Here is a 26,485-nt window from a genome sequence, read left to right on the forward strand (position 1 = left end):
GCTGGGCTGAAAGAACCTCTAGGAGCAACCCAGAGACAAAGCAAATCAAACAAAAAGAAAGTTCAATTATACTCTTACATTAATGGAAGTTGAATTAGGTCCAACATTACTAGAAAAATTAGTTCTCCAAACCACTGGTAGAGCGAATACTGTTACCATAACTACCTCACTCCCAGAAGCATGCTGATTTAATTTCCGCAGTTAAATATTTACAGAGTAGATTGCATATGTTTTCAGGAGAGTTACAGGAGCTGCATATTGAATGCAAATGAGCAGCCCTGTCTTCAGGGTCCTCACAGAGGGTTTCCAGAGTCACCTTCTTTCTTCATTCCTTCCTACACACCTAGCTACTCGTTAAGAACAGGGAGCAGGGCTGCCCTAGGAGGGAGGACAAGCCAGGAGCCCAGTGTGCCCAAAGCACAAGCTGGAAAGTGACTGCACTGACAGGGCACAGGCTCACAGCACCTGGACAGGGCAGGGTGGCAGCAGTCACGGGTCCTGGTGACAGCCCAGGCCTTGTCAGACCAGGCAAGGTGACACGTCAGATCCAAGGGCAACCCGGGAAGTCCTGCCAGAGAGCCAGGAGGGGCAGGCGACAGGGCTGGACATGAGAGTACATATGACACTGCTCCAGCAAGGACCAGGGACCAGCCAAGCAGAAGCAAGGCTCCTGGCCACAAAGAGAGGTCAGGGAAGAGGCTGGTCAGGAGAATTAAGGCCCCTTTGTGCACTCAGGGTCTGGCACTGCCCTTCTACAAAAACACTCCGATATGCTTCTGCCATCCATCACCTAAGTTACTCTGACGTACTTCATAAATTTTAGTTCTGCTTCAGCTAAACATGATTGCAACAATTAATATTTACTTTTTAAATTGAGTTATCCACATATCTACTTAACCACTGAATTCTTTCAATTTGTTTTTGCCTCATCATTCTTGCAGCCCTGACACTGAAGATACTTGCATATAACAAATCAAGGAAAGAGGATCGCAAAGATCTTGAGACAAAATCTTGTCCAGCTTGACGGAAGGGAATCCTTTGCAAAATCAAGAATAATTTGTTTTGGATAGCTAACCAGTTCCTAAAGACCTTTAGCAATGGGAAACAGCACAGTCTCTAGGAAAATCTCTCTCTTCATTATCTGTACCATTAAAACACTTCTAAAATCTGAAAATGCTTATGGTACTCCCCCTGTATTCCACTTTAGAGAGGTTAAGGACTCAGATGCATGGCAGTGCTTTAAATAAGTACGTAGTCAGTTAACATGGCTCATCATATGCATAGCAACACTTGACATGATATTATGGTTGCATATCTCAGCCCCATATATAGTCTCTATCAGCATACTGTAACAAGAATTAGGCACAGGTATAAGGTTTAACAAGCTTGAGGCCGATTTGTCCCTTAGGACCAGTGACATGCAGTCATTTTAAGATGAATTATGACTTTCTCAGGGTACAAACTTTCTACAACCTCTAGCTTACATTTGGTACTATGCAAATAAACAATGCGTCACAAAATCCTCTACTAAAGTTCCTTAGGAAGGACTGAAGATCATTAAGTCTGAAATTCCATCTAAAGCCTTTCCTCTCCGTGGATTTCTGCTCAGAGAAAGCACCCAAATACCACACTATTTCATCCAGAGTCAGCACCACATTGGGTGCTGACTACTCCAAATGGCTTAAATGCAAGGTATTTTAAATCAAAAATAAGCTCAGTCCTAAGAAACAAATGTTGTTTATTAAAAAGACATTCACAAGCATACAGACACATACAGACATTCTTTGACTTCGTATTTGTGGATTTAAAAATAGACTTACCTCTATATATCTTGCAAATAAAAAAGGTAGTGTTTTAAATTATGAATTATTGCAGACAAGGACTTGTCAAAGGAAAATGACCTTCATATTGTTTTTTTAGGTTACCCCAAGGGCTGAGATCACATTTTCCACAAGTTTTACCATAAAACTTTTTTTACTCATTACTTGCTCCAGATATAACCCAAACTAGTACATTGATTATCTGAAATTAACAAGTTAATTCAATATTGCAGAAATGCAAGTTTGCCATTTTCTTGCTCTTAATTTCAATGGAAGTTTTGCACATAAAGAATGGGGGGTTGGATCATTAAATGCTGGTAGAATAAGTTTTTATGTTGATTTAAGGAAAAAAAAAAAGGCTGGAGGGAGAAAACTTCTGTCATATGCTTCCACTGAAAGGTGTCATTTGGCTGTGCATGATGTATTAGTGATATTCTGAAACCAACAAGAGGGCTACTGCATTTGGAAGCTTATTGGAAGAGCCCAGAATGTAGGCTTTTTGCATAGGAGTACAGCCACTGCTATGTGTTGCATCGACTTAATGCTGTGCCAGGAGAATCACTCTCCTTTGGATTGCTGCATCCCAAAAAATAACTAATCCAATTATGTCTGTTAGCTATGGCGGTCAGACAACATCTTTCTTAAACAGCAAACCCAACAGCTTTTACTCTTAACTTTTCCACCTGGATTTTAGACTCATATCAAGAATATCCCATTCTTCCCAACACTATTTTCAGATATATTCAATGCATTTTACTAACAAGAATAAACTAAAACCTGTAGCTCCCTTGTGAGGTAGGTAAGTCAGAGTCTCTCAATTTTAAAGAAGAAAATTGAAGCGCAGTACAGCTAAGTCCATGGCGTACCTGAACTGGTTTTATTGTAACCAGGCAGATCACACATAGACATGGATGAAGTAACCACAGATGTACAGATGGATCAGTAGCCCCACCAGAACATGTAAACTTCACCTGTAACAGTTTACTTCATTCTACTGAAACACTGAAAAAAAAAGTCCCGATAAGCCCAGGATAATAAAGTTTGAAAAGAAAAAAGATTATTGTCATGGTTTTACAAAATCCAAGATGGATCTTTGTTGGACTTAGTTCATTTGGTGAGTGGAATCTCACACAGACTTCAAAAAAACATAAAAAATAGGATCACTTGATAAAATTGTTAGACTGAGGCTGGACATTGCATTTGTTAATGAGGCAAATTTAAAAGTATTTACTATGTTGGCTGCAAAAACTCTGAGGTGAACACAGCTTCTGCATAATCCTCACAAACGACCTGCAGCTCTGCTGCCACATCACATAGGGCTTCTTCTGTCAGTTCCTCCGCAAGACTGAGGGAGAGAGAGGCAAAAAAAAAAAAAAAAAAAAAGGGAAAAGGTTCAGAAGGTCACATTTCTAATTCCAGTCATTCCTTCCACTGATATTAATACTCTGATTTTAGAAGACTAATATTCATATTTCTTCTTTCTTTCTACTGTTTAGCCTGCAAAAAGATTCCACTATCATAGAAAAGTTGTGTTCTCATACATGTTGTATAAGATATTGGGAATTATTGCCTCAGTGTGGTTCTTAGTGAAGGATAAATACTTCATGCTTAGAGATAGTGAGGGATCTCTGTCACTTGCTTTTTCAAACTCTTAGACGCTAATCCTGCTTTGGGAGTAAGACTTAATATACTATGGTGCTCATCCAAAGGCCACTGAAGTTAATGAGAAACATCTGATTTTAGTGGTCACTGAATCAGGCCTAATTGAAAGCAACAAAATTTAAGGAGAAGTGAGACCAGAAGTTTCCATTTTCATAGATCTCTGGGTCAAAGCAGATGTCACAGAAGGGAAAATTATTCTAGCATTTAAGAACACAATTGTTTGCTTGGTGTCTTGAAAAATTCTCTTCAGTTTTACATACACTCCAAAAGTAACAAGAATTAGTGTATCCAAGACCTTTTAGTATAGCATGGGAGAGTTTTTTCTTAATATATACACATATTTTGATAGATATTTTACCTAAAAAGATTTGTAATGCCCTCTGGTGGTAAGAATAATTCAATGAAGTGTCCTGGATATCAGATTACATTTCTAGTTTAAGTAACATGTATCATGGGCAAACCGCAGCAATGGAATTCAACTAGCAGAGGGAGAGAGACTCACTTCCATTTAATCCATCTGCCAATCATAAGAAAATGCCAGCCTTTGAACTGCCCAGGCTCACGCCAATTATAAAAACGAATGCAGTTCAGATTGCAGAATGACAGTACTGAGAACTGGCAAGGCATACTGCGGTGGTTCATTTTAATAGATTCAAATACAGTGATCTACCCACAATTGTTAAAACATTCGCTTACTTAGTCACAGTCGGAGAAAACCATTAACACACAATGAACTTCAGGCATGCAAGTCATCTCAAATATCAAGAGACCTAATCCTAGAAACACTGATGCAGATGCCAAATGCTATTCACATGAGCTATATCACTGATTTCAATTTACTACATTACAAATGTGTGTAGGAGTTTGGAAACGTGACAATTAAGTGTGATGTCCAATCTGCCAATATGGACAATTAAAGCAAGTCATTCCTTTTTATAACTACTGAAGCTAGATTTTGCAATTCTTTCTAAATCCTCCAGAGATTATCTTCTTGAACTTCTCTTCTCTCTCAATCAGAAATCTTCTGATTTCCAGTTTGTAGGGCATTCATGGCTCCTCCGTGCCAGCTGAGCTTGTGCCAGTATTTTTAAGCTCTGAAAGAACAAGACTACTTGCAAGGTTCAAGTTCAGCTTATAGTTACGTGTTCTGCTGGACTGGAACCTTACAATGTCAATAGGTGACTTCTGAAACACCACAAAAATTAAGAATGACTTATAGGCAATTCTAGACAATCACTCAAGGGAAGTGCAAGGAAATAATGACCAATAACATCATCTACTTGCCATACCCATTTACCGAGCAATCAAAATACTTATCAGTATTTCAGCTTTCACTGCCCTGCTTGCTTAGCAAATATTAACTGTGTGATAAAGATTTCTTCTTCCCTATGAAGTATGCAGCAGAGGGAACGTTATTTATTGCTTCTTTACTTCTTCTATTTGTACTGAGGGATGATAGATCAGATATGACATATTTCTCATAGTGAACTCCCTGACAGTGCAAAGACTTTTGGAAATGGAAGTACTGAAATCTGCACTAAGTCCAGCTGTCACTTTAAGAACATCTACTGTTGTTCCATAAAACAGCAATTGCATAATCTTCCACCACGGGAGGTAAAGATTGCAGACGTATTCTCTGCTATTTCCAGTGCTTTTCACAGATTCACAGAATAGTTGTGGCAGGAAGGGACCTCTGCAGATCACCTAGTCCAACTTCCCTGCTTGAGCAGGGTTACCCTAGAGCACGTTGCCCAGGATCATGTCCAGTTAGAATTTGAATACCTCCAAGGATGGACACTCCACAACCTCTCTGGGCAACCTTTATTTCATTTTCTCTCTCAACAAAAAATTAAATTTTGTTTTCCTTCAATTTAGCCTGTTGATGATACTACTGAATTCATGGATGGAAAACTGCAACCATTTCTTTTTATCTCTAGGGAGAATATTATGTTGAGTTAAACAATGAAAATGCAGTGTTAAAGGCTTTTTCAGAGCATGCTAAATAACTACATCTTCTTTGGAGACTCCCTACAGACTCCTTCACCCATGTACTGCAGAAATGGATGAGGAAAGCTGAGGGTGGGCCTTTCTTCCTGCAGTTTTCTACAGCAATAGAAAGCCAATTTATACAAAATAAGGTCAAGTTAAAACTGAAAAATTTCACTTCTTCTGATGTAGTCTTCTGAAAATAATATAAACTACTTCATATTTCACACAGTTGTTTTTGTGGTAACACCGTAATATGTGAAAAACGGTCACTCCTCCAGAACATTCTGCTCCCATGTTCTTTCATTCTCTTCAAAAACCTTAAAAATCCATAAACACCAAGTACCAGCTGAGAAACAGACCAACAACTCACTGCTGCTGGCTTTCAACAGAACTGTCCCCTCCCCACTCCTTTCCTAAATAAGGTCAGAAAAACCGGTTAATCTGCTGGTACATTCACTTCACAAATACAAAGATAGTTCATGTACCTCTCAGCAATTTGCCATGGATTGAAACTGCCTACTGCCTCATGGGAAATGAGCTTTAGGTGATGCTTGTATCTGTTGTTATAATCCAAGATGCTCTGGAACATATGCTTTGGAACAGAGAGAGAAACATAGCGCTCATTCTGCAGAGACATACTCCGATTCAAGGGCTGCAGAATGTCATTTCCAGGCTGCAATTTCTCCTTTGATTCTTTGTTTTCATCAACACCACTGGAAATGGAAAATAGCCAATAAATCAGAACCTGTTTTTCAAAAACGTTTTTGAAGGACAAAGTCTTGTCAAATACCAACCACAATTTTCTTTAATGAAAACACTAATGAAGATGCACAGCTTAAATGCATCTCAGCTTAGTGTAGGGCAGAATATTCTACTTACTTGCCATCAAAAGGTTTTTCAAATATAATGTCTATTTCTGGCTCTTTCTGTCCAATTAATTTAGTTATCTGAATTGGATGTGGAGAGGAAGGTCTTTTAGCTATTGATGCATTTTGCTGTTCTAGAAGGAAGAAAACAACATTAGCAATTGTTTCTTTGGAAGAGAAAAAACTATATTTAATGCAGGCATGTCCGCAGAAAGTGTTGCACCTTTTAAGGCCAAGTCCTTCAGATAAATAAAGAAAAGCCCCTAAAACGTAAATTCAAGATGGAATTTCCAAGAGCGCAGTGTGCTAAAGATGAGCATTTCAGAAATCCCATGCTCTGTAGAGTTTGTTCTCTCTGTGGATACTTCTACACAAGAGAGAGAAAATACTACTCTAAAACTAGTCTATTAAGCTTGGCAATAAATACAAGATACAGAAAAAAAAAAAGATTTTGGCCAAATCTTCACCTGCCCTATTGTGAAACTTTCCAGCTGGTGCAAAACAGCTCCATTAAAGTCAGTGTACGATCAGATGCTCACCTTGTTAAATCAGTGTAGCTTCATTGTTGTACTAGATCAAATAGTAGGATAAAGAACAGAGGGGAAAAATAACAACAAGCAAAAGCCGTACTTATTAGGTATGCCACTGAGGCAAACAATGTTAAAATATGTTGACTTACATGCAGGATACATCGGAATATTGTTTGGAATGCTAACTTCTGTTAGTGAACAGCTTCCTACTAACATTACTCAGGTCTCTCTTAGTGTCTCTCTCTCGGTTTCTCTCTCTCTCGGTGTCTGGGAAAATGTTTCTCTAATATGAAAAGTTTTATCTTTAAATCTGATGGATTTAACATTCTTTTATTTATTTTCCATCCAATGAAAAACAAGCAGGAAAAATATGATAAATATTAACTGGAAAAATACAGCACTTGAGCTATATTTTTTCAATGATTAAATACTAATTGCTGAAACACACTGGATAATGATTTCCAGTGTACAGAAAATCTAGATTTTCTGAGGTTAGAAAAATTTAACTTGCATGTACGCTGCAAGATCTAAAAGCAGACCTTTCTGCAGGAAAAAACAACAAAAAAAAAATCAAGCTTCTTCAGTTTTACAAGATCATCATCACTTCAAAGGAATAAGGGAAGAGAAAAATCTTCTAAGCTTAATTAAGTAATTTAATATTATCTTCTGTGTACTGCCAGAAAAAGTTTAAACTTTGAGGGACTCACTGCTACAGTAATATTTACCTAACATTTACTCTTAAACTCAGCCATTTAAACTGTTGATTTATTAAAATAAAAGAAAGAAAATGGGAGAAGCAAACTAGATGATAAATATCTGCTTGCTCCTGACTAAATAAAAATAATTTTTAAAAAGACCAACAGCAGGAACACAAAACAAGAGTGTTTCATAGTACCTTACCTCTGCCTGTGAAGTCTAAGAATAATTTTGGATTCATCATTGTGAAAAAGATTACTCTTAACGTTTATAACATGGACCAGATGCGTTAATGCTGTTGCAAAGGAATCAAGTCAAATAAGAACACACTAAACACTCTCTTCAAGATAAAGATTAACAAATTTGCCGATCCCTTTCTCAAAAACTGAAAACAGATGAGTCATGAAGAGCTTAACAAGAAAGAATGACTACAGGAAAAAATCAGTTGTGTTAAAAAGACACTTACCTTTTTTCTCTTCCAGGGTCCAGAACTCCAAATCGCTGTACACAATCTGAGTAAGTCTCCTGCGTACAGCTTCCTGGTATGTCTTTTTTAAAAATATACAAAACAAAGAGATTAATCATCAAATATTTAACAATTTAGCTGTGCTGGTGATCACCTCAGGTGAAAGCAGGCCACGATCCTCTCTGATCAAAGTAGGATTATTTTCTCCAGTTAACTTAATACAGAAAAGTGGGGAGGGAGAGGTGAAATCACAGATAATCTTGGTCAAAATGCCAGTCTAAGACTCAATCAGTTGCCAGTACAATTGCAACTCCTTCCACCTCTGATCAACAGCAGTTAGTCAAACAACAGAGAACTGAATGGCCCACATGCCTGTCCTGCTCTGTCACACAACAGTGAATTCATATGTACTTAAACGTTCAGTCTCCTATGGATAAAGACACTTCATAATGTAAGCTTTGTGCCTCCAGCTTAGAAGTAAATGACACTACACTCAGTAGTTCCAGGTTAGGATAAATTTCTCTGAGCAGGAAGGTAGAAATGAGACTGGAACCAAAGGACTATGGAAAAGCTGATTAAAGAAAAATTCAAAAAAAAGCAACATATGAGAAAGATCAAGGCAACCAAGTGACAACCTCATGAAAATTTACATAGCAAGATAGATAAATAGGAGCATAGTTAACTAACATTTGTCTGACTTCCCCACCTTTCCCTATAATATACTTCAGATTGCCATGGCATGTTTCCTTGAGGTGCTCATGCTACCGGAATATTAGGATCCTGCATCAAAAACCCTCAAAAAATTTCACAAATATTAAAACATTTCCCAATCTGTGAGACAATCAACTATGTAGCAGTCACCATATTGACTTTCTTCTTCACAAATGATGATCTAAGCCACAGAGCTTTGAGGTGGGAAGCAAACTCAGGTCTACCACCTCTAAAGCTAGCAATAAAACCTTCAGGCCAAACATCCTTCTGTTCTCACTCTTTCTGCTGGAAGTGGAAACTCATTCCAGCTCTTCAAGTTCATACACTGATCCAGTCAGACCTTGCTTCGCCTAAGAATGTAGAAAGTGAACGATATCCACAACATGAGGAGAGCAATCCTGCAACACCAAGACGAAGCAAGAGATAAAGGCTTACTTCAATGTCTTCCATCCTTTGCAACATTATTTCCAGACTAGGACTGTCAGCCATGGCCAGCGCCTGGGCCTGTAGTCTCTCCTGCCGCTCCATGCTCCAGAGCTCCTGAGCAGTATCTTCCAAAAGATCGTCCAGTAGCTTTTCACTCAGGATATCTGCATTTGCTGCAACCAGCTAATTAAAAGAAGAAAAAAAAAAAAGAAAAGAAAAAAGCTAATGCAAAAAAAGAAATATTTTGCTGAAGAAAAAGTGCTTATAAATTAAATATTTCTAAAAGCAGCTGCTTGCTGTAATAATCCAATTGTCATTCAACATTTTCCTTCAGAGAAAATCCAAATAATTTCCTGGTTTTCTTCCACTCATACAGTAAGCCAAATTAATAAAAACAGCTTAGTGTGTTGATACCATAAAAATCAATGGATATGGAAAAAGCTCATTACTACTTTCCCACATGCATTCTGCTATATGGCAAAGATGAAAATTCATCATAAATTTCAAACAACTATATTCTATGGCATACAGATAGAATATACCTTTTCAGCTGCATAAGTTGAGAGTTTGTTTATAAGTGAAGAATCCTTCAAATGACTGCTCGTTTCCAAGGGGAGACTGACCTTCCAATAAAACATAAATCCTTTCATGATAATCACATTTGCTGCATTACTAGTAGGAGTTATATTTAGTCAATAAATAAAGTATAATACAAATTATTAAAATACTCTTATCAAGTCCAGTCATGTTCAATATGGAATTGTTATGACCATTCAAAAACAATTTAAAACTCATCTACTTGATCAGAAAGTAATCAAAAAAATTTTAATGTAGCTTTGCAAGATTTTATTCTAATAATTCAAGGACCACACTGAAAAGGAAATGCGCTCTCCACATTTCCAAAACTGTGTTCACTACATAACCAATTTTAGATGTTTTCTTCCCCCAAAAACTGCTTACTTGCATTAAGTTGAAAATAAACAGATGTGTTGCCCCCTCATAAGTGTTTTGTAGCTCTAAATTAATCCTTCAGTACCATGAGTTTTGACTACACTACCTGTGCCTTGTCCAAAAGGGGTTCTAAGTGCTCCCGTACTGCGCTCTCAACTTTGTCTGCAAGCTGGGTTGGAGAAGCACCCTGTGACCTACTCAAAAAAAAAAAAAAAAAAAAAAAAAAAAAAAAGACAATGTCATTCTGAAATCCAGTATGACAACAACAAATAATCATAAATCCATTTTGCTGGAAGTGGTGGTGGTGGTGGGGAGACCCTATCAGATCTGATACCAAAGCTGTTTCCATTTATCGGCTCTTCAAACCAAGTAATTACCTCAGCTTTTGTATTTTTTCTATTTCTTCCTTACTAAGGTCAGTTAGAACCTTCACTCACCTCGAAGTTTCTGCCTCAAGCCATGCTAGTCTTCAGAAATAAAACAGTACTATAAGGAAGTTACAAAATGCACACTGTAACAACTAGAGAATGAAATCATGATTCTGAATGTTAGAGAACTTGAAAAAAATGTTCAAGAAAAAGTTAATATTAATACCATATACACCAGGATATTCTTCTGTTGGGAACCAAGTTTCTCCAGTGATGCCTCTATTACTACAATGATGCCTTTACTACTCGTAAACAGGCAACTTCACACCTACCCACAAATACTGCCCAGATAAACAAGCTCCTCGTCTTATGGTGCACACTGCCATGCATGTTCCTACTACAGATCCAACAGCTGTTCCTACTACAACTGCCAGAAACAGTGGTGCCAGAACAAATTAATTTGGGGAGCCTTGGTCTAGAGGATGTAGGATATAATTTAAAATAAACAATTCTGGACTGTAATTCTGATTGGGACAATGATACCTGCCTTTGGTGCTATTTTGTCCTTCTGGAACAGGTAGATAATATTTACCTTCTCAATGCAGTGTTGTGATACTATCTCAGTTATGTTTAGAAAATAGAAAATGTTTAGCTGGAAATACACGAGAGTTATATCAAAAAAGGGCACCTTAAAAAACCTAGGGGAGCTAATTAATAAAGATATTTTGATGAAGAATAAATGAAATTTTGGGTAAAGAGAAGAATACCTATTACTTTTCTCTACAGCAATTCTAATAGTTCAAAACAACTACAAAGAAACAGCAAGCTTCTCACATACAAGACCATTAATATGTGACTCAGGTTGTGCACATAAAATGACTAGTCTTTTTGAAAAAAATCTTGGCTCTATCTTCCATGCTGCAGTGCTCAAACATATATTCCCATCATGGCTTTAAACTTGTTAGGAAATTGGTGTAAAATTCAGCTCTCTTCTCAGATTCCTTCGATGCTCACTTACAGAACAGTTCTCAGAAGTCTGTCCACTAGGTAACATTTCCGAACAATTCCAAAAGAAATCTTTCTGTCAAGTGCTTTTGGCAGCTTCCACCTAGACACATTCCTGCTTTATTAGCCTCAGCTGAACAGATGAAACATTCGTTTCAGTGACTGCATATTAATAATTGCCATTCATTACCAAGCAGACTTAGACCCCTTCAGGTCTATAAAAACATAAAGAGATTTGCAAAATATACCAAAGACATAACTGTTTAACAACAGGAACCAATCCTGTCTTTACTCATCAAGGAGAACAGGAGTGAAGGGATAGAAGCAAAAGTAACTTGAAATTAAATATAAGAAATTAATGTAAAAGAAAAGGAAATACATTATGAATATAGCAATTTGTCAAGTTTTAGCCGGAGTGATCTATTTCACTTCTGCCAAAAGATCTTTCATCATTTGCTGTTTATCCTGCTAATTCATTGCTTATATTTTTACGTCATATTCAAAGAGTAAACCAAGTCCTAAGGGGACGAACTATCCCAGATATTGGACAAGTCACGCAGGTATTTTAAGAGTCTTTCAACTCTGCAACAGAGGAGGAAGGGAAAGGGAAGTATCCCTTGGCGGCCAGAAAAGGTTCTGAAGTGAGAAATGACAGCATTAAAGATCGCAATTAAAAAAAAAAAAAGTCAACTGTATTTCCTCTTAATCTAAGGAAAGGTTAAAAAAACAAAACAACAACAACCACCACCTTCAACCCTTACCTAGCTATAGAAAACATTGGCTATTTACCCTCAAAATCTCACCAACCCCATATAAGAAAAAAAAATCTGTATGTATTTTAAAGCATCATTCAGAAAAAAAATTTAGTATTTCCAATCAGAATATCCATGACAACCTGAGAGCTTCTTTTTCCATGAGATCTAGTCTTCTTTCTTCTGCCTTCCCTTTCTGTGAAGCTGAGTTACCAATGACTTCCTTGAATCTTGCATTCTTGGGTATCTTGACAGCACTGTAAATAGTGGAAAATATTAATGGTACTCCTTTCCCTCTGTTACACCTTAAAAAAGTCTATTCATAGCAAACATTATTGCATTAAAATTTGTTCAAATTTTGCCCCTCAGACCATATTTAGCTTTCAATGTATAACTCTTATGAAACTGAGCCCATATAAATGCAATGGTGGAAACAAAAGGAGAAGATCAATACGACAAGTTTGGTAATGTTCACCCTGAATTTCCTCCTTGATACTGCAAGGGATATTCCTATGCAGTGTTCATAGCAGGATGTAGGCCCTAGCTATCTGCACATTTTAATTATTACATTGTCTATGTTTTTGTTTGTTTTAAAAGATCTAGGAAGAAAAAGGACAAATGATAACAGTCATATTACTGGAAAGAGACTTCCTCTAGCATATCAGAATTCATTGGAAAAGTCTTCCACTAATAACTCAGTATTAAGTAGTAAGTGCTTCAGATAATTTCATTCACTAAAAGGCTAAGATCAGTTTTAAAAGACACATTCAACTAATGTTGAGATTTTTTTCTACACTGACCTGATTATTTTAGCATTTATCTTTGAGCATTTTTCCCCACAGTGAAATAACCCCCGAAGGCATTACAAGTAACAGTCAATGTGCATATCAAATACAAATACATACTTGTCTGAACAGCAGGACTAATAAGGTTGACTTAGCACAGACCAGAGATTGTATTTGAATTTCTTGATATCAAAAACACAACCAACCAACCAGCAAACAAACAAAAAACCTGAAGCCTTTTTGTAAGGAGAGGCATTCACAAAAGGCTCACAGGCTTCATATATTCTCTGACTTGTAACACATTTTGATATGACTACATTATTCCCTCCAAAGAAGGCACCGATAGGAGCTCTTCATTTGGATGGATAATTTCAAGATGCCTGAAGGAACGTATCTTCGTTACTTCTACCACTCTGTCAATTTTCACTGAAATTAGCTGAAAATTAGCTTGAAAATTGTTATGTCAGGACTGACAGACACAGCATAACAATAAGTTAGTTCTACGCTAAAAAAATTAGATTGGGCCAGGCCACAGGCTCCAAGATGGCACATGATCATCCATTCTGCATACCGTGTACTTTGCCAGTGCCCAGCCAGCCTCAGACAATGCCCTAACCTGATTCAGGAAAGAGCCAATAGCTCTTCCCAGGCCATATGAACGAGGCCAACTTGAGCTGGGAAAAGAATTCAACTATCTGGTTGTGAGCGGTGCTGTGCTGCTTGCCTTCGTGATCAGAGAACAAGGCTCAGCTCGTCCTATTTACTAATACAGATATAGTAGCATTTCCACAGGGAAGCAGGGTAAGCACTGGTTCCACTAGACTGTGGACATACCGTTTTGGTGAAGCAGGTGGAGATGTAGGATTTGGAGGTATCCAGGGTATTCTGCTCTCCTTAACCAGCCGTTTGCTCTCTTTTAGTTGGAAAGCTACAGTTGTCTCTTGAAACCGGGCATGCTTTCCTTGAGGTTGTACCTGTCTTGATTTTAGAGGTTTAGGCACTCCCTTAAAATTAACACAATTGCATTAAAAACATACATCTCTGTTCTTGGTATTTTCTTTTTTTTTTTTTTTCTCCTTAAGTATTTTGTATTCCATTTCAGAATTTGTCTTGAAGTCATGCCTGATGGCTTTATTCAGAGGTTTTACAACTGATATGAAGGGAGATATGACTGTGCCCCGACAGAACATGTGCTTAATCCCACAACTGTGATTTTTGCAAATAGTTACAGTTTTTCAATATTGCTCTTCACAGGGAAAAACTTCTTTTGAGATTTTCAGAATTAGACTCAACTCTGAACAGATCAAAATAGAAGGTCTCCAAGATAACTTTTTTCAGTCATGAGACTATAAGATTACTCTACTTGTATTTGCTACAAAGACACAGAGACTAGCTCCTTCAGTATGAATTACTGAAATGCTTAACCTTGCTGCTTACAGTCCTCGCTCATAGGAATATGGGAAGCAGTAAAATACATACATATGTATGCATCTAAGTTACTATGCAAAAATCTGATTTTTCAAACAGAAGGCTGTATTCCAAGGAAGAAAAAAAAAAAAATCACTTAAAAGAATGTATCTGTAAATATTTTATATTTGTATTTGGAAATATTTTTAAAGAAATTGTTTGTCTGCATTACAGAAGTCCCTTGTAACCAGCAAGGGACTTCTGTAATGCAAACAAACAGACTTATTTATCAAAAAACAGGATTTGTCTTGTGAAGTTGTATAATTTCTGTAATCGATGAGGCAAAATTTGCCTCATTTATATCCTCATATTAACGTTAGGAAAAAAAAAGAAGAAATAAGAGATTTTAGCTTTAAAGCCACATTGAAAAGTTACCATGCTAATTTCAAACATGAAATCACTTTCAGAGAATTAGTTTTCCTTGTTGATTCTGTTACTCATTGTTTCTAACTGAACAGCATGTTTCTGATGAACAATAACACTACTTTCAATAGTCATAACCGAAAAGCTACTCCCTTACTCCTCCCCTATTCAGAAAAAAGAAATTTCTGAGGAAGTGCAAAGCCTGGCAGTGCCTTAAAAAAAATCCCAGAGGACAAGTAGAGGAAAGTATAAATTCTTTTCTTTATCACATCCATACCTTTGATTTTGCAGGTAGTAGTACTCCTTTCTTCCTCAAAGGGCCACTTGCAAGCATGGGACCTTTTTTTACAGCTCCAGCTCTTGCCAATGCATGTAAGCTTCCTTGTAAAATGGCATTTTTCTCTGGAGTAGCTGGGTCATTTTCTTCTTGGAGTTCACTGTGTGATATATGAGCGCGACTGTTTGTCTTTGGAACCGCTGAAATAGTTGCAGCAAGTTCATGTTTGTCTGTATGAAAAATAAAAAATAATCCTTCATCTGTAAGCTCAAAGGGGCAAGAACCACCTTTATTTCTGTATTTGAGATTTTTGTTGTGCTAGGCATAACTAATCATGAACTGTAAAGCTCTACCATAATACAAATAAATTAAATTTTAAAAGTATTTTCATTTCCTGGTAAGTGTTACATCAGCTGGCTTTCTTACACCGCTCTGTTGAGCGAGAGATTTTTTTTTTTTTAATTATATGTACACAAACCCACATATATACCTATGTAAATAAACCTTTTGGTAGCTACGGGCACAAGAGGTCTAGGAAGTGATAACATCATATCTTTTAGGCAGCAAGAGACATGAAAACCAGGAGATACTTGGCAATATACTCTCTTTCAACTGTCGAAGATGAATTCATTTCATATTAGTCTCCTACTCCTTACCTAAGCATAGAAGGGAGTAGGTATTATTCTAGTAAAAAGCAGTATGAGAAAAGCACTACAAACAAGAATAAGGTCAATTTAATATATGTTACGTAGTAATGTAATAAGCTATAATGGCTTTCAGGAGGTATCAAAATATTTCCGTTACGAGCTTTATCTCACAACACAGAGAAAGAGTAAAGCCCACTTCATTTCATATGAGGTAAACAAACAAGAAAGCAATCCTGAAAGTTTGCAAGGCAATCCAGTAAAAAAGCAAGAATTCAGTTTCCGACAATTAGCTAATGCGTCACTAGGTACTGAAACTGGGATTACTGTGCAAAAAAAGACTAATACTAATGGACTGGCAAAAAAAAAAAAAAAAAAAAAAGCCACGCCTCTCAAAACCTCTCTCAAAAGTATAAAAAATACACAATCCAAGGAAATTCTGAGCCAAGGCTTGAGTACATCTATTCACTGAACACAATTTTATAACAACCACAATAGCTTTGTTGGAGACTTGCTAACAGTTGGTGATTCTACATTCCAGCAGAATACATTTATACAGTATTAACTAGCTAGCTATTTGGAGGTATTCTGTATACACCATTAAAGCTAATCTGTAAACTGTCATTTAGGTATACACTGTAGAAAAATAATCTGAGTGTAGTCCGCTGTAAAAAAATAGGCAAAAATAACAGGAGTATGATTTAAATAAGAACAATATAGTGATAAACAGACATATAAACCTGCAGGTCTATCATCTCAGAGGAACAGCTGAAAAAATTGCATAGCAAGGCTACAAGAATCCAATTATTACACATGGGCTATATTACACCTTTGGGAGCAATATGTAACATATTACAGAATTGAACTGCAGCTGGTAAGTTAACTGATAAAAGTGTATTTAATAATTCAGAATACAAACCAATCAAGAGTCTCCTGGCAGCTGAAGGTTTTCTAGGTTCTTGTACAAGCTGTTCCTTTAAGATGAGAGGTTTCTTTTCTCCTCTTGGAGATGTAAGCTGCTTTCTGTCTGGAAATATCTCATTGTTCCCTGGAGATTTGCCCTGAGATGCTGAAAGACATTTCTTTGCTTTTTTGGGTGTTTGTTTCTTTTCCAGCAATGAATCCAGATCCTGTACCAAATATTTATAATTCAAATTACTCTCTAATTAAATCTGATGCAATAATGAGAAACAAATCTTAAAGGATTAAGTAGTGTAGTACTTTTCAGTGTTTTGTTTTTTTCTTTTCTTTTTTGTAGTGACTCTTCCTGATAGTTTATTCATCCGGAAGCTTCTTCATATAATTAATCAATCTTACAGAAAAGGCTTGCATTTCTGTATTTACAAATGACTCTAGCAAATTATCTGCTTATGGTATGTTCAAAAAGAAATTGATACAAGTGCTTCAGACAAAAAAAAATCCCCATATGACTATGGGATGGCTATGGACTTCTTTCAATAACAAGCACAATCTTAAACAGTTCTGCCTCCCTTTGTGTTCCAGGGCAATTATAACTATTATTGTTTTTATAAGCAGTTCAGAATAAAAGAAATAAATGCAGAGCTCTTAAAACTAGAATAATATTTTAAGGTGCAGAAAATCTCATGACTATTGTATCACTTGTTTAATTAAATATTGGTTTCATAATAGTTTAGGTTACACAGGTTCTTCATTTGAAAAAAACCCCTCTAATTTAGAAACTGCTGCAGGAAATGTGAATCAGAGCTTTTTTATTACACCAACAACCTTTTTAAAACATCAAACATCGTTAACAAAAATCATTTGAAGTGCACAGAGCTTAGCTAAATCTTGTAGCAACATCTTCTGCCTAGATACTTCTCCTGCACCCATCATGCAGGAGGCAGACACTCATTGCTAATCCTTATGACTAAAACATGCACCACTAAACAGAATAAATACATTTACACCAATGTATAAAATGCACTCCTTTCAGCCCTGAAAATGACAAACGAATCAGACACTGGTGCTCTATTACCACTATAACTACCAGTCCTAATTCTACCAGGAGGGCCAATAAAGACAGGAACAGCATCAACCAAAAAATGCAGCAGGTAGCTTTGGTGTATAAAATGCAACTTCATTTTAGACCATCATAACTTAGGAAAAACGGTGCATTGTATACATTAGAAAAGTGGTGACTTTCAGATCAATAAGATACTTTGCCAATTTGTGAACTCACAATATAGTTTACACTCAAATATTTCACCATGTCTTTTCTGTCTTAGCAGAAATGAAATGCTTTTTCCTACCTCAACTTGTAGCAGGATATCTATGATAGTGTCAGAAAGGGAAGAATCCATTTCTAGTTTGGCAGAACAGAGAGACAGTTGTCGAATGAGACTGCCCAGTTCCTTGTAATGGGCAGGAACCTGTTGCTCTGTTTGATCAGTAAACTGATTGGCAAACGTCTGCAAGGCTCGTATAGCTCCTCTGTGTGCTGCAGCCAATCTGGATACTGCTCGAGACTGGGACAAATGAAAGACACATGCTTGAATAACTATAGTTTCTACAAATGCTGCTACTACTCGAAGAATCGTTGCCAGAATTTCATGGTGAAACACTCAGAACTGCAACAGTTCTGATGAAGATGAGGCCACTTGCGAGACAAAACACAACAGGCATTTAAGCAGCCTACTAAAGATACTACATAACAGTCCACATACCAACTGTTGTGCTAACTTCAGCTAAACTAGCATAGTTATATTTTCTGATCTTTCTACTACTCTATGCCTAGAGAGTTTAGTCATGGGCCTAACCCCAATGTGACAGTCATTGTACAATCATGGAACAGTCTCCACCCCCCAGAGTTTTTGTTACAGAAAAGAAATACAAATGTTGGAAAAGCACAGGAGAACAAGACAATACTGGCCAGAGAGTAGGCATGATCACAGCATTAACTTTGTGAAAGCTGATAAACAGAAAAGAATATCAGAAAGGATGACCAATAAGACTAAATGAAATCAATAGCAAGTTAAAAAAGTATTGAAGAGTAGAACACTGTTATTCAAAAATGAAAGGGGAATGAAGGAGGAATTAGAAGCAGTGTAAAAGTAGAGAAGAACAACAGCCTTTTCCTCTCCCGTTTACTCTAGAGAGAGAAGAGCTGAGGAAAAGAGGGAAGCAGCAAAGGCAGTATCAGATCAAGCAAGCCATATTTCTGTGACAATGAAGTGAAAGGTGCAAGACACAAAACAAATAAACAAACAAAGACCCATACTCCCCTCTGGAGAGGGCCCTAGATAACTTGAAATCTGACAAACTCAATTTACTGAGAAAAATTTCTGTCAATAAATGAGTGGGATCCTGAATGATCATTACTTCCTACCTTTTTGGTATGTTTGATTTTACGAGGACTCAGTTTCTCTAAATCATCCTGAATTTCTTTTACCTGTTTATCAAGAAAGAAGGGGGAGGGGGAAAGTCAGTCAGAATTAGCTCCATGTCTACAAACGAAAAATAAATCTGCACTGTAACATCTGAGTGAAAGTCCAAATTTTCCAACAGTGATGCTCACATCTCTATCCAGTGATGAGATTAGTCACACCATTCAGATCCAAACCAAGGACACTGTCAGAAGCATTTTGATCAAGATCTCTTCTTTCAGTTCATTTTTGTCAAAATCACCATAATAAACTAGCTACTGTACACCCCAGTTTTAAAGGATTGGTTCTTACTTGTTGCTGGAGAACATACAACCTCCGAGCTGACCGTGCAGCTTGTTCCTGTCTCCTAATGCGAATTCGTTGCTCTTCACCAGGATCCAAAATTTCACCTCTCTCTGAAAAGTGTAAAATACAGAGTTTTATATCTTAATCTAACCTGTGAAAAACCTGATAAAGTCAAGTGAATAACACAGTTTAGCAAGAAGCCTCTTTCATGCAGAACCAGTATGTGTGTATGTATGTATGTATGTGTATCACGAATTTTGCTGGGCCGTCTTGAGCAGTAAATACAAGCCAGTTATTTTAACTCTGCATTGTGTTTCTACTTACAGCTTAACTAAGTATTCTTATCTAACATAGCTTATCAGATATAGCTTACAAAATCACCTGGGACCCCTCAATCATCTCACAAACTTGCAGACAGAACACTCAAAGTCAGAGATATTTAAGCCTCTGGCTAATAATTATAAGAGGACCAATGCAGTGTCAGAAAGCACATTCAATATGCCACTGCACAGCCATAAATTAGGTGAGTCAGATTTGCTAGATGAAATGGTATCAACTCTTGACCTCTTTCTTATTAGGACTAACGAAGTGGCTAAGTATGATCCTAATTTCTTGCAGTCTGAAGATCTAGCCAATAGGACTACAGGCACCAATGTTTTTCACACAAGGTATTAGTTAGCCTACCTTTAATTTACTGTTATTGCAGGCATTTATTGCCTAAACCAGGTAGCCATCGTACTTTTTATCTATTTTTGAAAAACAGCCCTTAAAAATACAGAACTAAACACTGATTCTAATTCAAGCCAAACAAGAGAAAGAAGAATGAAACAAACTATTGTACATTTATATAAAGTAATTGTTGTTTAGCCTTACACCTTTTTTAGCCAGTTCTTCAATTTTCTGGACACAACTCCTCAATTCCTTTTGCAGACGTCGGACTTCCTGTATATTTTCATCTTTTTTTTTTCTGATATTTGTCTTGGAGCCTGGTCCAGGGTCATGGGTGGGTGGAGAGTCTAAAACAGCTGGTATTAGCTTTCCCTTATTTGGTGTGTAGAGATAAACTTTAGCACCAGAGCTGGTGGTCTCCACTTTGGAAGGCTGACCAAGTTTCTGCTGATATTTCAAGGGAGTCCAAGACTTAAGTGCATTTTTCTCTTCCAGACTTTGGAATAGTTCATTTTTGCGTTGTTGTGACTTCTTGGCCAACAACTGTTTATTGGCAGCAACTCCAAACACCTGCTGTTTCACTTGCTCTTCACGATGTCTTCGTCTTATGTCCCTTTTGGCTAACTGAATGGCAAATTTTAGTTTCTCTTCAGACACCACTGAAAACACGCCAGAGCTTCTTATGCTGGGACCTTCACTGCCATCTAGACTTCCCTGATCATTGGATGGCTTCAGCTTTTCTATTATAATTGGACGAGGGCTAGGGAATCTGACAGATAAATTCTCTGGATTTGCAGGAACGTTCCTATTAAACTGGAGCTGTTCCAAAGTTTAAACAGAGGCTGATGTTACACAGAGCACATTACACAGGTGATGCATCTCTAGCACACAATAGGGAAAATGGATCTCCATTCATATCCTTCTGTCATGACAGCACTTCTTCAATGTATGTGAGACATCCTCCCTACTCAAACACCAGTATTCAAAATTATTTTGATTTAAACATGTAGATCCTTTTGTAAATACCATTAGGCACTTATTTGCATCTTGAGGTGGGTATATACATTGAGAAAACTGATCCAAAGTGACCGGGCAATGGACAATGCCATTATAAAGGTTTAAGTACTACAAAAGTGCAAATAATGAGTTATAACAATAACATAACATCAGTAATATTAATTAACATAATTATAGAGTAAGTCATTAGTAAACTCATAAAGGTAACAGGAAGATAACGGATACATGATGAAGGAGTAATGCAAGGCTGAAACACAGTACCAGAATAAAGTTTTCAGGTTCTGCTTCCACACAGTAAAGACTAGTAAGAGGCTAAGACAGGCACATAACATTTACTTGTACAATTTCTGATCTATATGCTTATAGAAGAAGAGTATCATACTTTGTATGACACTGTCATGAAAGCAAGTACAAAGATTTGACACCCACTAGTGGACTATATCTCACAAAGTAGGTCACGATCATCTGTCTGTACTGGTCATAGAGGAAAACCAATTCAGCATCACTACAGAAGGCAAATAATACCTGTGTTTGTAACGTTGTTGCTTCATTCCTGGAGAGCAGGGTATTGGATGCAAACATAACATTGGATGTAGATGGCTTGCTTGGTCCCATCACATTGGCTTGATGCTGAAAATCCACAGTTACTTACCCTTTGCTACAATTACAGCTATGAACCTTAGAAGAACAATATGCTACTTCTGCCTCCTAAAATGAATAACAGATAGAGAACCAATTTGAGGAGGCATTTAGAAATGGAAAATGTATTATGTGTGTTCATACAGGTGGTACATAAAGTGGAGAATATACTCCCCCCACCTAATGCATAATTTGCAGTTTACATCCTTCTTTATGCACCCACAAAGAGAGCTGTGAAGCACCATTACAGAGCATAATGCTCAAACTATCAGTCATAAGACGAATTTTGCAGCACTTTTATAGCTATTACTTACCTAAAAAGGAAACAGTATATGGCAAAAGTATGAGAAGAAAACAGGGTAGCAAGCTAGACTACGGCAATGCTCGAGAGAGCAAGGTCTGTACAAAATACGTTAGTATCAAAGGAAAACAGACAGGGGAGCAGTCGTACCTAAACTTCTTCACAGAAAAGAGTGTAAAACAGAAGCGATGCATAGAGGCGTGCCAGTGAACTCACGCTCCTTCACTTGCCTCTCGGGAATAAAACCGAACAAGCCCCGACGCATAACGCTGCTGCTCGTTTCCTTCGCGACTGACCTGCAGGCTTCCCCTCCGCCCAGCCGCACACGCCGTTTCTCCCGCCTGCAGGGGCCGGCCGGCACGCTCGGCTCACGACTCGTCTCTCACGAGAAGGACCCGCCTTCCGGCAGGGCAGAGCCGGCGGCGGCACCGCGAGCTGCACCCGGCGGCCCTCCCCGCTGCCGCCCCGCGGCCCGGCCGGGGGCACCCGCGGCGGCCGCCCGCCCCGTTCCGGCCCAGCCAGGGGCACCCGCTCCGCTCTGCTCCGCGGCCCGCCTCAGCTAGGCCCGGCCCGGCCCGGCCCGGCCCGCGTCGCCGCCGCGACCCCCCCGGAGAGGCGGTTCAAACCTGATCCTGGCAACCGCCGCCGCGGAGGCCGTCGGGAAGCGGCGGGCGGGGCTACGGTGGCCGGCGCGGGCGGGCGGGGCTACGGTGGCCGGCGCGGGCGGGCGGGACGGTGGCCGCGCGGTTGGCCGGCGCCCGCCATGGGCTGGGAGGAGAAGCAGGTGCGCGGGTACGGCGAGTTCGCGGAGACGGCGCAGCGCTGCCACGGCCGGCCCATCTTCGCCCTCTTCTGCGGCGACAAGGACGCCGCGGGCCGCAGCTGGTGCCCGGACTGCGTGACGGGTGAGCCCCGCCGCCGCACCCCCGGCCTCTCCGGCTGGGCCCCGAGCCGGCTGTCCCCCGACCCCCGCCCCGGCCCTGGCCGGCTGTGCCGCGTCCCCCCCCCCCCCCACCACTCGCGACCGCGGTACACGCCACCCCTGCTGCTTGCGAGAGGCAGCCGCAGAGGCCCGTTGCCCCTCCCGGACGCGCAGGGCGGCGGCCAGCGGCGCTGCAGCATCCCGAGAGCCCACGCCCTGCGCCGCTGCGGAGAACCGCGAGCGGATGGGGCCAGATCCAGGCTTCGAGCTCTGGCCGTAGTTGCCGAGCTCATTAATCACATCAGCGTCACGGGCTGATGTGACTGGGAGCTGGAGCTAGCAAAGCCGCCGCTCCGCTGATGAGCGGCCTGTGCTGGTCCCTGTTTCACTAACCGCATCCCACCAAATAGCACGTAATGTAATATGCTGTTCAGCAGAGGTTTCTACAAAGGCTAATATTTCTGTCTGGCTCCACAAACAATTAGATGTGAATCTTATGATCAGCTAATTCACCTCTGCTTTATATATCAAGAGATAGAAGTGATTTAGTGTCTGGAAGTAGAACATGACGTTAACTTGGTGACTCCTCCCAAAACATCACACTGAACTTTGATGCATCATATATGCCAAATTACATATGGCAACAACTTACTGCTGTTCTGATGGGCTCTCATAGACAGGCAATAACAGTTACTGTTATTTGCTAACTAGAAAGTGGCCTTTGCTCAAAGGCCAGTCCCTTTAACCATCAATGGTGAGTTCTGCAAAGCTTCCCCAACCTCTGCCTGAGGCAGACAAAGTATCAGCACTACTAACCTTGTTTGTCCAGGTAGATCCATATGATTCTGTAGCACAGTAAAAGTATTAACTACTAACTGATTAATAAATTACTCCCTAGCTGAACCCATTGTGAGGAACGAACTTCATAACATGCCTGATGGGTCTGTATTCATCTACTGCCTAGTAGGAGACAGAGCCTAGTAAGTAAAAATGTTTTAATGCCAATGGCTGATGTAACTTTGTTATTCTTGGACTGGTGGTTAACTAACCTGTTGAAACTACTGACCAAACTGCCCTTTTCTGTAAGGAATGAATCATTTTGTGACTTTTGAGATCTACACTATGCCTAGGGTGAACTATCGGCATACTTGTGCTGAGAACTGGGTTGGGGAGGTGGAGGGTGAGGCCCTTTGAATCATCCTCGTGCAAGAATTTTAACAAGCTGACTTCAATGTGCATCTGTATAAGCTGTTATTCACCTTCTTTCTGAACAGCTGGAAAGATCCCAACAATGAATTCAGAAAGAATCTGAAACTAACAGGAGTACCTACACTACTTAAATATGGAACAGTAAGTGATTTATTACATGTTTGGGGTCTATGTGCATTTGAGTGAGAAACTGGCAGGAGCTTATGGCTATAAATTTATATTTGCCATCCATGTTGTCTTATGCTCTCTTATTTAAAAAGAGCAGACAATTAAGAACATCTCTTCTGTCCCTCCCCCCTTCCTGGCTTAAACAGACAACTGATTTTTTTCTGTAGAATTTTCTCTGTAATAAACATACTAAAATAGTGGTTGAAGGGGGAGAGAACATTCTTAATTAGATCTTGTTAGCTTCCTGACTTGCAGCTCCTCCAGCTTTAGAAAATCCAAATGTTGAATTATGGGAGTGGAACACTACACTTCTGATACAGACTACAACTCTGACCGCCATAAACTCTCATGCTTTTTAGCTGAAGACACTAAACCTGTCAGACCATGTTTTAACTCGTACAAGTTAATTAAATTAGCAGTTACTTTCTAAGGAATGACTCAGCAGAAAACCCTCAGGCATTTTTCAATTATGCCTCACTGCTTGCTCCCCTTAACTCCCACTTGCTATATATGAAAAGCAATTGCTGAAGCAAGGCTAATGTTATCATATACAAATAGCTCTAGTCTTAAACAGCATTTTGAATTGCCCCTAAAACATCTTAACTTTTCTTTCAGCCCCAGAAGCTGGTTGAAGAAGAATGTTTTAAGGCAGAGCTCGTGCGTATGTTGTTTACTGAAGATTAAATCTTCCAGTAGTCAATCATTTATTAAGATGCTCATCTCAGTTATTTGCTCTGTCCTTTCAGGGGATCTTTACGTTTTCCAGACTATTATGGTTAATTACAACTTCTGACTAGTCAAAATAAATGTCATATAAATTGTGGAATTGTCATATAAAATAGTGGAAGGTCCAGACCTTCCACTAAAATCTCAAAATGCAAAATTGTGTCTTTCCTTTCTTGTTGAAATAAACTTGTATTTGCAACAAACAGTCTCTTTCAAAGGAGCTGAGCTCACATCATGAAACACTTTATATACCCTTTCTTCTTTCCCTCAACAGTGCATAGCTAAAGTAGACACTCTGTTAAAGGCTACTCACAAGTAACTATTCTTTTAAATAGTTAACTAAATCTATTAATGGTAGCAGAGTTACTAGTGTAGTATATGCATGTTGACTCTTAATTCTTTATCGCATCCTTTCAGCTAAAAGGAATGTACTACTCTAAGCAGAGGGAAGGCATCTACTACCCTTTCTTTCAAGAATGTTTTCTAGTAACTGTAGTTCCGTCTGTAAAGTGAAGACTTAAACTCATTTAGTGTCCCTAAATCAATTTCCTACCAGATCAGCAGCAACTACTCTGTGTTCAGCCTAGATTTACTGAAGAATAAGACTCACTTAGTATTAAAAGGTGTTGCTTAGCAATTAAGTGGGAAGAATAGGAGAAAGAAGAATCTGTTTATTCTTCCTAAATCAGACTTTAAATAGCTACCAAAGCTGTTAAGTCAGATTTTCAACACCTAAGATAGACTGAACACATAAGCCATTAACTAAGTATGATGAGCTGAAGGCTAACTGGCTGGTGTCACTGGTCACACACTGAGGTTCAGTGGTCACAGTACCTGCTCTTAACAAGAATGTGAAATATAGCATGAAGGGGTATTGTCTGAATGTATCCAGAAAGGAAAAAAAATGTCTTAGAAAGGTAGAACAAATTGTCTAAACTAAGCCTAATCTTTAGAAGTAGGACATTCAAGCTATATCGTATTTTTAATTGAGTTTAATAAATTGTGTTTTTAACTGACAAGTCACATCACGTAGAAGTCCCTAAAGCCTAAGAGTTCTGCCACTTTTTGATTCTACATTTTATTCTTCATTACACAAAGAAAACTATACTCGTTTGAATACAGTCTAAAAATAAGAAAATTAAATCCATGTCAGCTGCCAAGATTCATGTATCATAAGAGGAAAAAAAATCCTTACAGAAATAAACAAAGGGCAAATGCTTTTCTACTAGTGCAAGCATTTACACCTTTTTGTAACACATTATTTTCACTATACTCACTGTAGGAAAGCCTACAAGCTTCTAGTATTTCACTGGCAGAAAGTAAAGTGTGTATTCCAATAAAGTACACTGAATTTAACGGAATAGATA

General features: G+C 38.7%; 2 protein-coding genes across 5 annotated transcripts; one reads left to right on the top strand and one right to left on the bottom strand.

The window, feature by feature from the left end:
* Nucleotides 1-1,718: 1,718 nt before the first annotated feature.
* Nucleotides 1,719-22,781, bottom strand: KIAA0753 (KIAA0753 ortholog). Of its 4 annotated transcripts, none has more exons than XM_064522992.1 (17): nucleotides 22,720-22,781; nucleotides 21,679-21,861; nucleotides 20,343-20,955; nucleotides 19,474-19,577; nucleotides 19,125-19,187; nucleotides 18,049-18,264; nucleotides 16,698-16,908; nucleotides 15,135-15,364; nucleotides 13,862-14,031; nucleotides 12,386-12,499; nucleotides 10,224-10,311; nucleotides 9,709-9,789; nucleotides 9,176-9,349; nucleotides 8,030-8,111; nucleotides 6,351-6,471; nucleotides 5,957-6,184; nucleotides 1,719-3,165 (listed from the first exon to the last, which is right to left on the bottom strand). In XM_064522992.1, the coding sequence occupies exons 2-17, from the start codon at nucleotides 21,766-21,768 to the stop codon at nucleotides 3,051-3,053; spliced, it is 2,700 nt and encodes an 899-aa protein (XP_064379062.1). In that variant the 5' UTR covers nucleotides 21,769-21,861; nucleotides 22,720-22,781; the 3' UTR covers nucleotides 1,719-3,050. The 4 variants fall into 4 exon arrangements, with proteins under 4 accessions (XP_064379062.1, XP_064379064.1, XP_025963250.2 ...); XM_064522994.1 differs by lacking the exon at nucleotides 22,720-22,781 and adding an exon at nucleotides 22,390-22,662 and having other exon boundaries at nucleotides 13,862-14,001; XM_026107465.2 differs by lacking the exon at nucleotides 22,720-22,781 and adding an exon at nucleotides 22,390-22,662.
* On the top strand, nucleotides 22,771-25,321 carry TXNDC17 (thioredoxin domain containing 17). Its single transcript, XM_064522995.1, has 4 exons — nucleotides 22,771-22,998; nucleotides 23,914-23,995; nucleotides 24,290-24,365; nucleotides 25,008-25,321. The coding sequence occupies exons 1-4, from the start codon at nucleotides 22,857-22,859 to the stop codon at nucleotides 25,074-25,076; spliced, it is 369 nt and encodes a 122-aa protein (XP_064379065.1). The 5' UTR covers nucleotides 22,771-22,856; the 3' UTR covers nucleotides 25,077-25,321.
* The last annotated feature ends 1,164 nt before the right edge of the window (nucleotides 25,322-26,485 follow it).

The sequence above is a fragment of the Dromaius novaehollandiae genome, chromosome 19, assembly GCF_036370855.1.
Source record: "Dromaius novaehollandiae isolate bDroNov1 chromosome 19, bDroNov1.hap1, whole genome shotgun sequence".
NCBI classification, from domain to species: domain Eukaryota; kingdom Metazoa; phylum Chordata; class Aves; order Casuariiformes; family Dromaiidae; genus Dromaius; species Dromaius novaehollandiae.

Coding starts and splice junctions, on each gene's coding strand:
- KIAA0753 (XM_064522992.1), bottom strand. CDS start 21,768: ATGGGACCAAGCAAGCCATCTACATCCAATGTTATGTTTGCATCCAAT. Junction 14,032..15,134: donor TACTACCTGCAAAATCAAAG/GTATGGATGTGA, acceptor GTTAATTTTAAG/GGAGTGCCTAAACCTCTAAA. Junction 6,472..8,029: donor GACCCTGGAAGAGAAAAAAG/GTAAGTGTCTTT, acceptor TCTTCCTTCTAG/AACAGCAAAATGCATCAATA.
- TXNDC17 (XM_064522995.1), top strand. CDS start 22,857: ATGGGCTGGGAGGAGAAGCAGGTGCGCGGGTACGGCGAGTTCGCGGAG. Junction 22,999..23,913: donor GTGCCCGGACTGCGTGACGG/GTGAGCCCCGCC, acceptor ATTACTCCCTAG/CTGAACCCATTGTGAGGAAC. Junction 24,366..25,007: donor CACTACTTAAATATGGAACA/GTAAGTGATTTA, acceptor CTTTTCTTTCAG/CCCCAGAAGCTGGTTGAAGA.